The sequence below is a fragment of the Dermacentor variabilis genome, chromosome 2 (genome assembly GCF_050947875.1).
Source record: "Dermacentor variabilis isolate Ectoservices chromosome 2, ASM5094787v1, whole genome shotgun sequence".
NCBI classification, from domain to species: domain Eukaryota; kingdom Metazoa; phylum Arthropoda; class Arachnida; order Ixodida; family Ixodidae; genus Dermacentor; species Dermacentor variabilis.
Genome location: NC_134569.1, coordinates 243754874 through 243769297, shown reverse-complemented (window position 1 = coordinate 243769297; position 14424 = coordinate 243754874). Strand labels below are relative to the sequence as shown.

The 14424-nt window shown below is 43.6% G+C and overlaps 1 protein-coding gene and 1 long non-coding RNA gene across 2 annotated transcripts; both read right to left on the bottom strand.

Moving 5' to 3' along the window:
- Window positions 1-882: 882 nt before the first annotated feature.
- Window positions 883-7272, bottom strand: LOC142570741 (uncharacterized). Its single transcript, XM_075679084.1, has 2 exons — window positions 6259-7272; window positions 883-1073 (listed from the first exon to the last, which is right to left on the bottom strand). The coding sequence occupies exons 1-2, from the start codon at window positions 6911-6913 to the stop codon at window positions 883-885; spliced, it is 846 nt and encodes a 281-aa protein (XP_075535199.1). The 5' UTR covers window positions 6914-7272.
- Window positions 7273-7732: 460 nt separating this feature from the next.
- LOC142573204 (uncharacterized) lies at window positions 7733-13453 on the bottom strand. Its single transcript, XR_012826242.1, has 2 exons — window positions 13218-13453; window positions 7733-11646 (listed from the first exon to the last, which is right to left on the bottom strand). It is a non-coding gene; the product is annotated as an uncharacterized LOC142573204 (long non-coding RNA).
- Window positions 13454-14424: the final 971 nt, after the last annotated feature.

Below are 14424 nucleotides of genomic sequence, written 5' to 3'. Positions count from 1 at the left end.
TTCATGTAGTGAAGCAGGTTCCCTTTATACAGCACTTTTAATCAGCACAGATTTCTCTGCTACATTAAAGTAACATTTAGATGGGCTACACTGTCGTACACCATAAAAATGTGCTGTATTCTTTCAGTCAAACAAACTAAGAATAACTTTGAATTAATATTGAGGCTGTTTTCAGGTAACATTCAAAATGCCCTTTTCTAGACGTTCACTGAACATCCATGTAATATGCACATGTCTTGCAGCGAAATGTCTATGGGATACCCAGAAAGTGTTCTAGAAAAAAAAAATGTATGCATAGTGCACGCAAAAATGTAATTTGGATGACTGAATTGTGTTACAATTCTTTAGGTACAGGCGCCCAATACTTGATCACCCATGCAACAGTGAAAGACAACCGAACAGTAAATGTGTGTTGTGTTTTTCAAGTTTATTGCAAAACAGTGTAATCTGGACTTGAGTGTTGGGTTGTTATAGAGTGCTGCCCTTTAGCATGAATTTTTTAAATGCTGTCTCTGTTCATTTGTGTTCATAACCAATAAAAATTGTAGACAAAGCTATACCTTGCCTCAATTTTGACAGTGACAAGCACCTGATCAAGGAGGAGTATTTAAAAAGACTCGCCTAGGAATTAATTGGCACATACTTAACGTAGTTAGTGCAAAAGGAAAAGTGTGTAGGCTAGTTTGTTCTTCAACATGGAAGCCAAGTTGTGCTGCATAGCTGATGCAAAATATTACTAAATAAGAATGTGAAGGCACTCAAGATGGTGCACAATCATCTTCTGTGTTTCATATTAACTATGCAGTGCAAGTTGGTTTCATAGCAGGTGAGTGTTATGCATCTGCAAAAAAAAAGTTATAGCTTATATGCTGCACTGGCCTGTTACATACACAATGCCAGCTTTGCAAGAAAAGAAATATGTATAATCAATCTTTTATTGGCAGAACCATTACAGCAAAATATACAAGTCTGATTTTCCAGCTTAGACAATAGTGTAATATTTAGATAGAGGTACAGACGCTCCTGATGACTTGATGGTAGTGTGAATGCATGCAGCTGGTACATCAGTGGACCTGTACAAGAGGGAAAAAAACGCAGGTGAAGTACAAAGGATTAAAAAGGATCTGCAACTTGCACTCCGAGATGAACATGTCACTGTGACAACCCGAGTGCTGCTGTTGAGGATTTTCTTAGCCTGTTGGTCCGCGGGCACAAGTGCCTGTCTTGCATGAAGCTGCTTAGCGCAGCTTCATGACAAGAGTTTTCTCTATCCGCCACCCGAGAACGCGCTCTGTAGCGGTCAGGCTCCGCCGAGAGACTTGCGGCAACGGGAAGGTAATGGGGCAATGTCAGTACAGATTTCGGTTGCTAAAGCAGTACCAGACCGATGGCAAGCAAATTTTGTAACACAGTTGAATATCCAAAATACTTGCGACTACTTAGAAGCAGATTGATCAGGTTTTCAAATTGAATAATACAAAGTGAACCTGCCCACATTAAAGTTTCAACCACAAGAAACACATTCCTGACGGATTGTTGACGCCAGCTGCCATCGTCAAGAATGATGAGATGCTGGGGTTGATGCTCTAGATGCTGAATTGTGCCCACGTCAAATCAAATAGCCGGCCAAAAATATGTTGTAAACTTGTTCCTTGTGGTTGGGCCTAAGCAATCCCGATGCCGCAGGTAACCATAAAGCAGTTGCACAGCTGCTAATGGATCTAAGTTAATGCATTGATAATTAACAAATAAACCTCTTAACAGCATCGAAGTATACAGGCATATTGCTAACGGGGCTCTGGAACAATAAAAGTTTCACATCACCGGTTTGTGTCAGTGTTTACTGGTAGCTTGTAGATACACTGAAACCCGATAATAACTGGCCTATGCACTAAAAATAGGTTCATTATATCAGGTAATTCTTCAAATCCAAATGCATCTATAACGAAAGGAAACAAACTTTTGTATTGTGTTTGTCCTACATGAATTTGTTGTCCTCAGTGGAAAAATTAAGTCAGAGTTACCTGCATTTTTGTAAACAAAACCATGCATAGTAGACAGTAATCTTTAGCCTTAAACAGCTTGCCAGTCACTCAAAATAGAGACTCGATAGGAGCTTGCTTGAAGTACACTGCTGGTATGTTTCCGAGTATTCTAACATTTAGGCAGTATTTAAAAAAAAAGTACGAAAAAAAAGGCCTCTGTTACAAGTGTGTTTTGCATGAGTATCAGTCAGGAAGTTTTGTGTGTGCAATATACAGGATAATTCACTTTATGCTGGTTTGTTATAGTCAGGTTTGGCTAAAGCCGTACAAAGAGAAAAATGCTACGTACTACAAGTGTGGATTTTTTCCTTGGCACTAGCCAAACATGAGTTAGAGCACACAATTATTTTTTTATCCATATTATCTGGTAAAAGGCGAAGGCATTCCCTGTGAAAGGTTTTTGAACAGTATGCACAAGAAATGTCCAGTACTTTTCTGCCATACAGCGGTTGCCTGCATACACAATGCAACTCATAAATACAATCTTTTGGCCGCACACGAGTAGTGGGGGAGCTTGTGAGTGGAAAATCTTCCATGTTGCCTTTTTGTATGCATTTCAGCAAATGTCTGCGCAGCATACTCTGACTAAGGTTTAAATTTTCTGGTCTCCAATCTGATGCTAAATAATACATATTTGCAATTGCAAACAAGCCACAGTCAAGCGTGTTGCACTGGTTTTGTGCCCCTTTAGTGCAAATGGTCAGCGTTGGTGACTGCAATTTTAGCATGTGACAGATTTGCCTGACTGCATCAGAAGGAGTACCTTGGTCAATTGAGTCATATACAAAGACTGTGTTTTCATCAGCGTCAGCATTGGTTACCGTAAGCCAGTGATCGGGATTTCGGACATGCAAGATTTGAATAAAAGGGCTTTCTACTTTAGTAAATAGTAAACGATGGCCAAGTAGCACATCTTGAAAGCCATCCCAGTGAGGAAACTTTTTATGAATCAAGTATTGTGCTACGTTAATCACGCTGTCTGATATTGAGGTGCCCTGTACTAAAGCATTTAAATCGGCATCTGAAAGAGAGTAGCGTTTGCAGACATTTAACATGTCTGCTGTCACCATTGCAAGGCTTACCATTTGCTTTTGCGATGGCAAAAACTTACGCTTAACAGCTTTGACTTTCTTTGGCCGTCCTCTTCTTGCTTTTACCAAAGGTACATTAAGTTTTGTACTATTCGAATGCCTGCAACTGCTTGTAGCAGTCAACTGGGGTAATGGAGCTGGTGTACCTTGTAAGCTAACTGTAATTTGATTACTAGGAAAGGTGGTTAAGTTTCTGAAGAATGCCTCGCATGATGCAAGTTTTTCCATTAGCTCCTTCTCACCACAATTAGATAATACATTAGCCACAGTCTTGGACATTTCACAAAGCCTCTTGTAGGTGTAAGAATACTTTTCTTGAGCAGTGTCGAGCTTCACAGATGGCAGCAGCTGAATGCTGCTTGTCACCACTGGTGTAGCACTTGAGGCCATGCAGCTGTCACTCAGGAAATGATCCTTACACCACCTGTCTGGTATGCATGCTTTGTCAAAAAGGTCTCGCTGGGCAAAATGGCGAGCTGCTATAATGTGTGCACAAGGCAAACTGTACTGATTATAAAAAGCACACATGCAACGCGTCAGGCATAATGAAACACTGTGCTCAGAACTTGCTGAAGCCACTACATAAGAATTAGCAGTGGAAGTAACCAAATAACCTACTTCTTTAAACTGTTCATACTGCTCAAGTACTTTACTTGTGGCCTCAGAAGTGCAATTACGGGCCAAGTCTAGTTGAAATGGCTCACTGACATCATTTACATTTAAGTTCAGCTTCATTTCCTTAAACTTGGAAAATTTTAGAGATAAGAAATCCTTCTCAATATAACTTACTAATGCTTCTATTGCTTGAACCAAATGCATGCTTGAAGTGAGATAACTTTTAATTTTTTGATTGTGACACTCAATGCGATTATTCGTGTTATTACCAAATGTAGGAAGTTTCTGCCGATATGCATGTACCCACATTTCTTTACAGGAGTGCCAGTTCTGCATGTAATAAGAAATAAAATCTTTAGACGCCATAGCTTCGAGCTCAGCAAGCCTGTCTAAGTAGTCCTGCACAGTGAAGGAATAAACAATTTTTTTTAACAGAGGGAGTAACTGATCACGCTGCAGTCTAGCTTTCTCATTGACTTTTTGCTGAAAGCATTGCAGCACATGCCATGTACACAACAAAATTTCAGAATTAGGAAGAATCTTGGTCAAAATGCGTAACTCGTTCATGTCTTTATCTATCATGACTACTCTGCAAGCAGATACAATGAACGGGTTAAACTCTGCAAACTTGGCAAACATAGCCTGCACAATTTCAGTCGTTTCATTCTGCAAAAAGGCATAACACACAGGTCTCCCACGACCTCCACCATCTTCAACCAATATAGAGTACAAGATATAGCCTTCAATGTTTACTTTATATGTTCCATCAATAAATAAAATCTCTGGGTACTTTTCCAAAATCTCACGCATGTGCGTTGTCTGAAGTAACACAAATTGCAGGTTATTACTTTGATTCTTTTCATAGTGAATGACCCAGTTTGGATTATTTGCTAACAAGGTGTCTATTTTTTCCAAAACCATTTCTCCGTGAGCCTGCTCGTTGCGAATAGGAATAGAAAACCTTTGCTTGTAATTGTTAACATCTTTTGTAGTTAATTTCTTGCCCGTTTTCTGTTCGACCAAACTTTTAAAATACTTTGGGCCAATATTACATTTGGCAAAATCAAAGAATTCTACCTTCTCTGCATCGTTTAGAAGCCTGCTTTGAGGATACAAGTCATAATACTTCGTGGCGTGGTTATGCTTAGCTTGCAGCTTGGTTATTTTGTAGTGAAGAGTAGGTGATTTGCACAGGCTTACTGAAACTGCCATTTCACAACCAGTACCATTGTATGCTTGCTTGGGTCGCTTTCCTGTGCCTCTTGGTTTTATAGCACGACCATGAACACAGCTATATGAAATCCTAATATACTCAAACTCTTTAGATTCTGTTGCAAATGGACTTCTATGAGACCTACTTATTGTGACTATGTGCTTGCCCTCCCTGCACCATTCATCAAAGCTTTGCCTGAAAGAAATAAAATTATCAAATGTTGCATTTAAATAAACTTTGCTGCCTCCACCATGCAATAAAGTGACAGTGTTAGGAACTCTGGTTGTGTTAGCACCAGCTCCTTCACAAACAGCCTGGGCATCAGAGCTGGCAGGCCTGCAGCTGGATGTCAAAGCAGCCTCACAACACCTACGTCGCGTGGGAGCAATGCACGCAGCTTTGTCAAGGTCACCAGCCTCTGTGCCAGGATTGCTCGTCATCTGCCCTCCATCTTGCATTGTTTCTGACCTACAGCATTTGCAGACAATGACCTCATTTGGAACACCATTTATGACAGGTCTGCACTCAGCCATAGCAACTACCAAGCAGTCTTTATTCTGCCTGCTAGCCACATGCTGCACCTTGCCAAAACTATCACAAATGGCGTCATGAGGGGCACTGGCTTGTCCTTCAAGCTTGCTACCAGAGACAGCAGAAGGAGCAGACTCAGACTTTATACTGTTAATGCATGTCTGTTTCTGGCTAACAACTGCTTTCAAAGGTGAAGCGAACTTCAAGAACTTGGCAGCTGTCACAGCAAGAACTTTGCCTTTCCTGTCTGCAGCCAGGTCACAGCTCCATTCTTGCTTGTGCAGTGCTGCAGCCTTCCGCCTCCTCCTCGATACTACCACTTTCCACTCCCTGTCGCCACAGTGGGAGACAGCCTCTGGCACAGCTGCTTCTTGAGCACTGGCCTCTCCTTCCCCCACAGGTGAGCACACAACAGGAGCACTCTCATGCTTTTGTGTGGCTCTCCTAGTTTTCCAGACACAAGTGGTGCTTGCACCTCGACCAGGGATCATTGGCTCAGCAGACCTCCCCTCGGCTTTTCCCCTACTTGGTACACTTGTGCCATGGAAAGTGGGGGAAGGCAGGCTGTCCCAGGTGAACCAAGCCTTGCTTCCCTTGCAACGGACACGGACACCGCCAACAAGTGAAAATCCAGCACCTTGAAGGGTTCTGGTAGGCTGGTTGGTGCCGTGCCGCTGCAAGGGAGCAGTGCTGGCTTTCCAGACAGGAGCTGGTGCTGTGGAAGGTCCACTTGCTGCATGCGAAGAAATTAAAATATGCAAACCAAGCGGGGGAAAGTCAGCCTCGGAGATGGCAGGGATGCTGTCCTGCAGAGTCCAACTGGTCCATGAAGAAGGTGCCTGGGTCTCCTTGTAGGACTGCTGGATGCGGCTTCTCTCCAGATGGATGGACAGGGTGCAGGCCCCCTGGTACAGGAAGTCTGCCAGCACCTTGTTGCCAAAGCGGCTCGGGTGGACACCATCTCTGCTCAGGCAACTGGGCCAGTTGTCCACGAGACCACCCAGGAATGTGTAGCCGCACTCGTGGCAGTACTGCATCAGGGCACTGTTAATCCTTTTGTAGTTACCATTCAGGTCATGCAACCATGAGGACTGAGCTTCCCATGAGCTGTACTGATTCTGCCCCCGAGGAAGAATGGCAGAAAAAGCTACATGCACCATGGGATTTCTCTCAATGATCCCCTGAGCGAGCTGGCGATACTTGTCCATGCACACGCTGACACTGTCAACAGTGTTGTTAGTGCCAACGTGCACAATGACAACATCAAAACCAGCTAGCTTGTCAGCAATCATTGACAGCAAATGCTCAATCCTTACTCCTCTATGCGCGGCAACACTGACTGACAAACTACGACGCGATGGGAAATACTGGTCCGCGTATTTCACCATCGAGTCACCGGCAACCAAAACACGTGTCATGTTGCAAGCAGTGCAATCTAAAATGACACCTAGAAGAAAAAAAAAGACTGCGAGAAAATAAATCTGAGCTTTTTAACAAACCAAAGGAGGCTACCTTCTAGTCAGCACTATATATACGTTGAATCAGGGAAATCCGCGCTAGGGTTGAACAAAGCAAGAGGTCGCGAACAAGGACAGCAAGATCGGCAAATACGCGACTAACACAATCAAAATACCATCAAAATACTTATTAGAATAGATATATATAACGTTAGCAAATATAAGATAACCCTGCAAAGCAGCTTTCGCGCATATAAAAGGATGATGTCAAAGGCTTGCGAGAATGCAGCAGAACCAGGCCTTGGGTCCAGCACCAGCGGCAGCAGAAAAGCACGACCCGCAAGCGCGGCTGACGGGATGCGTACTGAATGTCACGTGCGATGCGAACAAACAATCAAACCACGCGCCCTCGAAAAAACGGAAATACGCGTGCATGTGACGTTGACATTTAGTGACGTCACTTCCGTGCGTTGCAGGAGTCGATTCTGTGTGGGGTCGTCTGGGGAGCACCGCGTTGCAGCAGTCTTTGCCAAAAAAAATCTGCCTTGAAACTTGACGTGGTGACGCGGCAAATTGTGAGTATATGATTGAAAATAATTGCTATAGTGTGTTCGTGTATGAGTAAGCTTCTCAAAAGGAGTTTCAAGTGTTTCCATGGTATGGTAAGCTTATATCTTGATTCCTCAAGTTTTTTTTTTATTCATATAGGTCAATTATGTTTAAAAAGCGAATTGGAAATCCCAATGGTTTTGTTTTTACCGGGGGAACACAGAGTTGAGCCACTGTTTTGAAACAAACTTTTATTTAAAGTAGTTACAAGTAACACCGACACCCTCGCTCATAACAAAACAACTTTCACTCACTGTGTCCAGACACTTGGTTCAAGTTGCATGTAATGCTTCATCTCCAAGCTTTGCGTGGTTTCTTAAAGGCATTGTGAAATCTACACGGTGTTTTTATTTTACACCTCCTCATCTCATAGTACAAGATCTGAAATGCGTGAACAAGAAGAATCAGGCCAGCACATATTCACAGAAATGAACTCTTCACAGTGCAGTTGACAAGTGCAAAAATTACAGCAGAAACTGCCAGTCACATGATATGAGCAAAACATAACTGTTCTTTTTGCGGGAAAGCCTCCGTCCCATGCCGACATTAACCCATATGGTGGTCATCACTGGCAATGTTTGAAAGATTTTCATAAAATAGAGACTGAATGTCTGTAGTATTTATCATAAGGGAAGTAGAAACTCGCACGTCTTCTAAGCAGCCCTTTGCAGTGCTAAATGTATGCTGGCTATTGATAGTAATAAATAGTATGACTGTTACAACTGTTAAACAAGACAAAAGCTCACAGGAATATGAAGGCTTGAAGTGATAAACAGTGTTTGGAGGGAGAATGTAGCTGGAGTGAACCTTTTGACAAAGATTTGTCTTCGTCAGTGCCGCAATTAAGTTCGGCACAGCAATCTTTATGCACCTTTAGCTCACTTTCCCACACCCTCAATGTAGGATGAAGAGGAGAATAAGATAGTGCGTAGAATGAAGTTGAAGTGTAGAAAAGAAATGGGGATAGAGAAGGTAGGAGCACTGTTGTAGATTATTCTTCCAAGGTTACTCTTCCAAAAGAAAGAAAGAAAAATATTAAATGTGTAAGGAAGCATTGCCAATTGTTATTATGCCTACTCAAGTAAGAGATGCACCATAAGGGATGCAATATAAAACTGATCTGATATGTAGGGTGGCCTAAAGCTTTCTGCATAGTCTTTACAATCATTATGACACTGTCGGCTGCAGCTAAATATGCAGAAGTTTTAATTGAGTGCTCATGACCAGAGCAACTTATCCAGACTGCACACAATACCATTGCATATGCCCTCTATTTTGGTAATCTGAAAAATAAAAGTTTATTCAAATGGGCAATAAGAACATCACATGGAACACAAAATCTAGATCGAATTATGAGGCATGCCACAGTGCGGGACTCAGTATTATTTTTGACCACCTTGGGTTTTGTGATGTGCACTTAAATTCAACTACACACTTTTTTTTTTTTCATTTCACCACCACTGAAATGCAGCCACCTTTGCTGGGATTGAACCCGCAAGCTCGAGCTCAGCAATGCAACATCATAACTACTGCGCTACTGAGTGTTTACACAAATTTATAAGTAGCAAAACACATTGGAGGCTTTTGCACACTGAAGCACTACACACCATCCAATGCACTTCCTTACATCTATGTACAGACATACTTACCAACGGTTCATATGACAAGCATGGAGGCGTGCTCTAACACACTACCATCCAACAGCTGCCACATACCAGAGATGACAACTGGGTTTGTACCTATTTTCACAGAACACTTACCAGCAGCTCATACAACAAGCATGGTGGCCTCTCTCGTGCTCTAACACACATACCATCCAGCTGTGACATATGGCTGCACACCACAGACAAAAACAGACGGGCTAATCATCAGAGACCACATGTCATGATTTGTTAACATGCGAGCCCTCAACCTGCTTCAATAAGGCATGACAGCACAGCACTACTGCACCACTTCGCTCTTCCTAACTGCACTGGAGGCTTGTTACCAGTAATCGTGCCCTGCTGACGTGGTTATCTCTTCAGTTTCTATGTTGCTGTCCCTAAGCTGTTATTTAAGGACTTCCTTTTGAGCTTCAGTGGGCCTTGAAAGGCTAGATGATGGCTGCCACAATCTAGGGTTTTTTGTAGAGTGAAACCTTAACAGGCGCACAACTTTTTTGTTGGCTGGTTTATTTGAATGGTCTGGCATCTTTCTTTTTGGGTCACTTTCACTTTCAACAAGCATGAAAACTGGCTCAAACAAATTGTTTGCCTTCTCAGCCACACCCTCAGAGACTTCACCATCTGATATTTCCTGTCTGACTGAGTCCATTTTTGCTCTTAAGAGTGCTGAGCTGGACACTGCTTTGGCTGCTTCCAGCTTTGTTATACTCTGTACAATGTGCAATGCCCGACTTGCCTCACATGCTTCTTCGGGTGAGCTCTCATGGGCCTTGTTGCTGCTAGTTGGATTAGCGTTGACCACAAAGTGAATGTGCTTGCACACTGTAAAGTGTATAAGATGGTCATAGCAAGTGCACATATAAGTATGCACACACACTGCGCATTCCTTGCACCTCAAAGGACAGCAAGCACCATCTCCCACTTTTGACACTTTATATGAGAGCCCTTTAATAGACTGAGATGGCACAGCCCATATGCCATCTTCATTTAATTTGGCACAAGCTGCCATCTCACTGCCAGACCTGTAGTTCTTCTGAATTCTGCTCAGCTTCTTACCCTTTGCGCCTTTCATCATCTGGATAGCCCTTTTCATTAAAAAATGATTTGTCAAGTCCATGAGGACAGAAATTAGTTTGTCACCATGCTTATTCTGTTTTCTCTCCAGCATAGTATGCTTTAACGTCCTGTGCTTGCTCTCAACGTGCATGTTAGTGTTGACAGCTGCTCTAGTCCTAAAGCAATAGGCCCACTCTTGCGGCCTAACTGCATAGTGGTCATTGAAGTACTTCAGGAAGTCCCTCAGTTTTTCTTCCTCACTAGAAAGGAATTGCTTAAAATAATCTTCAAATGCCTTTTCCGCGAGGAACTCTAAGAGTAGCCACACACTATGGTAAACATGTGGCCTTAGCTGTTTCTCTACACACTCGAGTATCTTCTTACGCCAATTGTTATCCACATGCCAGGCACAGAGAAGTTTCTGTTGTGCAGCACCCATGACCATGGACCATGCTTTGTAGAATTGCGACGCATCATCAGATATCAATGTCTTAGCAGCCACTTTTTTGGCCATGGCTGACTCCAGATATTTGAAGAATGCTGTCAAAGTTTGCTCGTTCATCCGGTTGCAGATGAAATAAGCTATAGCTACACCTGATCCTACTTTATCTAGCACCAGAAGAGTGGTCAGCTCAAACTGGTACTCTGTAGTTCCATGTGTGGATTCAAGACATACAGTACCTGCAGGGCCCAATTTTTCTAGTAGCTCCTTCTGAGGCTCTGTCATCAGAACAAGAGCAAAGTCTGCTGAAGGAAATGTACCACTTGGGTCCACTGCACCTTGTGCCTTGTACAGGCGGACAAGTGTTTCACCTTTTTCTTTCATCACAAGCACCCACGTGTCTACACTGATAGCGTCATTAGTGTGACAATGTTATGGAGCAGCAATGTTAAACTGCTGTTTGATGTTATGCAGGGTTGAGCACTCTGCCAAGTGCACTGGCCTCAGCTTGGATGCCACAGATGTTCTTACTCGCTTTAGAATGGTTTTCATGGGCACACCCCTTTCTAGGTTCTCTGCTACGCTGGCCTTTTCCTTGTCGCTCATTCTCAAGTGCTGAATTTCTGGCTTATGACCGTAATGGTTTCTTTGATACCCGACTTTTATGGTGGTGCCTTCAGGTGTCGGACTCTGAGTATTGTCCATTGTGACGGTAATAAATGAAAGACATATCTTACCAGACCTACAGCTCCCCCGACTTTTCTCCCGACGGTCACTATGACCTTCCTTTTTCCTTGCCTCGCCTGATCTATTACAGTGATAGTGGATCCTTGTCCCTCCACTGGCCAGCTTTTCGGAGCCCGTGCGCAAAATGACCCAGCAGTTCTGGCTACTCTCTTCTTCTGCTTTCCATTCATGAAATTCTGTAATAAACGCACAAAATAACATTAGATAGTGACAAGTACCTTGGGGAGAGAGATACAAACAAAAATAATCACATTGAAGGTCTTGGACATGGGCTAATGTAGCATTTATTTTACTCCCTCACCTTCAATTCGACCGTGTCATGAGGTCATCCTTGATATTGCTTAAGTTTCTGTTGTAATTGAATTTCAAACGCGGTGCACCATAACTTCAAAAAATTTATCATATTAGTTTTGTTTTAATAAGAAACAAATATGAAACTTAAGCATGATCTATGCTCACTCCTTCCTCAATATTGAATAAGACTGTACATTCACAGCAATGCTGTTACAATAAGACAAAGACGAACTGAGAGCACGTGGTGCAAGCTACGCCCCAGAACAGTGTGAATCCCTTCCCTCAGTTTCTTCTTGAAAAGCTCCTTCTTTTCAAGAAGAGCTTGATTTTTTACTGTACATAGGGGCTTGGCGAGGGAGTGTTCCATCGTCACGCGGTTATGATCTGGCTTGGGCATGCGCCTGGTTCGAAGAGGCAGCATTATGTGCCATTTCAATAAACCAGTTGCTAGTCTGCGTTCTTCCTGTCTTCTTGTACGTTGGTGTCTTTTCCCAAGCGCAGTTTACGTTCACAAAAAGATGTCTTACCAAGTAACCTCTCCTAACACACTCTTCTTAAAGAAAAAAGGATTGCGCGTGCGTCAAATTTCGCTCTACCTTATGAAATCTACAACCAGAGTCCTTCAATTGAAGGACTGTGGTACTACTAAAGAATTTTCCCAAAGTACGCCGGGAGACCAAGCCGCTGACAGCCGCAATTGCAAGTGTGGTCCTGGACCTACGTCGGCCTGCATTCGGACCTATTGCGGCCTGCACTGAGGCGAAGACTACACCACGCACGCAAGTAGCGCAGAGCAACGTCAGAACGCAGAGCAAATTCCTCCTCTTGTTTAAGTAAAAAAAAAAGGGGGGGGGGGTTGCGCGAGCGTCACATTTCGCTCTATTCTATGAAATGTACTGCTAAAGAGCTTGCCCACAATACGCTGGGAAACCATCCCGGCGACATCCGCAAATTCAACTGTGGTCCCGGTTCTGCGTCTCTGCCGCATTGCGACGTGCATTGAGGCGAAGACTAGGCCACGCACGCACGTGGCACAAAGCAACGTCAGAAAGCAAAACAGCTTACTCCTGTCGCTTAAAAAAATATGTACAAACGTCAAATTTCACTCCACTTGCTGTGCAGAAAAGCAGACCATGCCAAACGTATGTGTTGTAGTGCATCGCGGAGAGCGCGCACACGACTAACTAGAGATGGATAAACAAAGAATTAAATTATATTTAACGAGGATACAAACTTCAATATGCCCCAAGGAAATAGATTAGGCACCTGCGCAAAAGCTGCTCTTCGCGAAACAGATGGAGAGAGAGAAAACAAAGGCGCAAGGCATAACCAACTACTTTTTAGAGGCACACTGCGCAACAAGAAATTAAAAAAAAGTCCGAGATATAATATTGCGTTTCAACATCATTTGCTCACGATGAATGAGAATAAACTTAATAAAACTGTTCCTCACCCTTATCGTTCCGGAACACCAGGTGCACGTACTCAGCATCGAAGCTGTGCGCTGCGATATGGTGCTCCGAATACTTCTCCATTGTAGGCAGGGAAGTGCCACATACGTCGCATTTCATCAATTTCTTGACATCCACGGCCATTTTGTGAACATTCCTGATGTGTTGCAGCATGTTCTTCCTCTGTATGAATAGTTTGCTGCAAAATTCGCAGCGACGATCGTCATCGCCGATGGCAGCTCGATCACAGACCTGCGCCACGTGGTTTCCGTGTCATTGCACGCACGTGGGTTGTTGTATATTCCGGCGGCAATACAGGGAAGAAGCCTCCCCAATCACTTGACACACTAGGTATTCTGTGGCCTCATAGGGACATTTGGAAACCGACTTAGGGAACCAACATCCGGGAACGCAGGGTCACGTGGATGCTGCCTTCTATTGTTCACCGGCCTCAGCCGGCCTGCGGGGAGACGCTCGTGAACACACTGCCCCTATTCTAGACCTGAACATCGCCCCCGAGGGCTCCGTGGTCGCTGCGCATGCGTGAGCTGAGAGAAGGTGGAAAGGAGAACAACTCTTTTTCGCAAGATGTGACGTCACATTGTTGCTTGTTTTTAGTTTTCTGAAAGAGCTACTCTCGAACGTAGATTAGCCATTGCCTTCGTGTCGGCTGCAAGACGTTCTGCGCGCGCTTGGCGTGCTTTTGTGCGTGTCGAAAGCGTATAACGTGCGCGATATTCGTGCGAGCGCAGTTTGACTTCAGCAATCGTGGGCTTGGACTCCGTGACATTTGCTTTCGTCATATGCGACTTAGGGGCTTGCCGACAGGTAAACCGCCGCTGTATTTAGGTGCATACCTTGTTTTTCGTGGTCCTGAAATAAATAGCGCGTCGCTGCGATGGTGACTTCAATCGAGTGCGGTAATTGCTGTGCATTACGGGCGATTTAATTGCACAATACGTGCTGCATTAGCGGTGCAGACAGAGAAAACTTATGTTGTGAGCCTTACTTCCGTCAGTCAGTCGGTTAGATGTCTCGCTCTTATTTCTTTATATTCACTAACGATCTGCTTCAAATATCGACAAAGTGTCTATTGATTGTGCAGATGTTTTTTTTTTTATTATTCACACAACTGGCGATGGGCAGCAGCGTTACGGCCGTGAGTTTTCCTTTCGAGCAAACCTTTTCAAATTGAAGTTTTCGCTCCTG

Bases quoted from the DNA above. Each gene is read 5' to 3' on its own strand.
- LOC142570741 (XM_075679084.1), bottom strand. From the start codon at position 6,913: ATGACACGTGTTTTGGTTGCCGGTGACTCGATGGTGAAATACGCGGAC. The intron at 1,074-6,258 runs GTTTGCATATTT...CCTCTTGTACAG, and splicing joins GGCTGACTTTCCCCCGCTTG to GTCCACTGATGTACCAGCTG.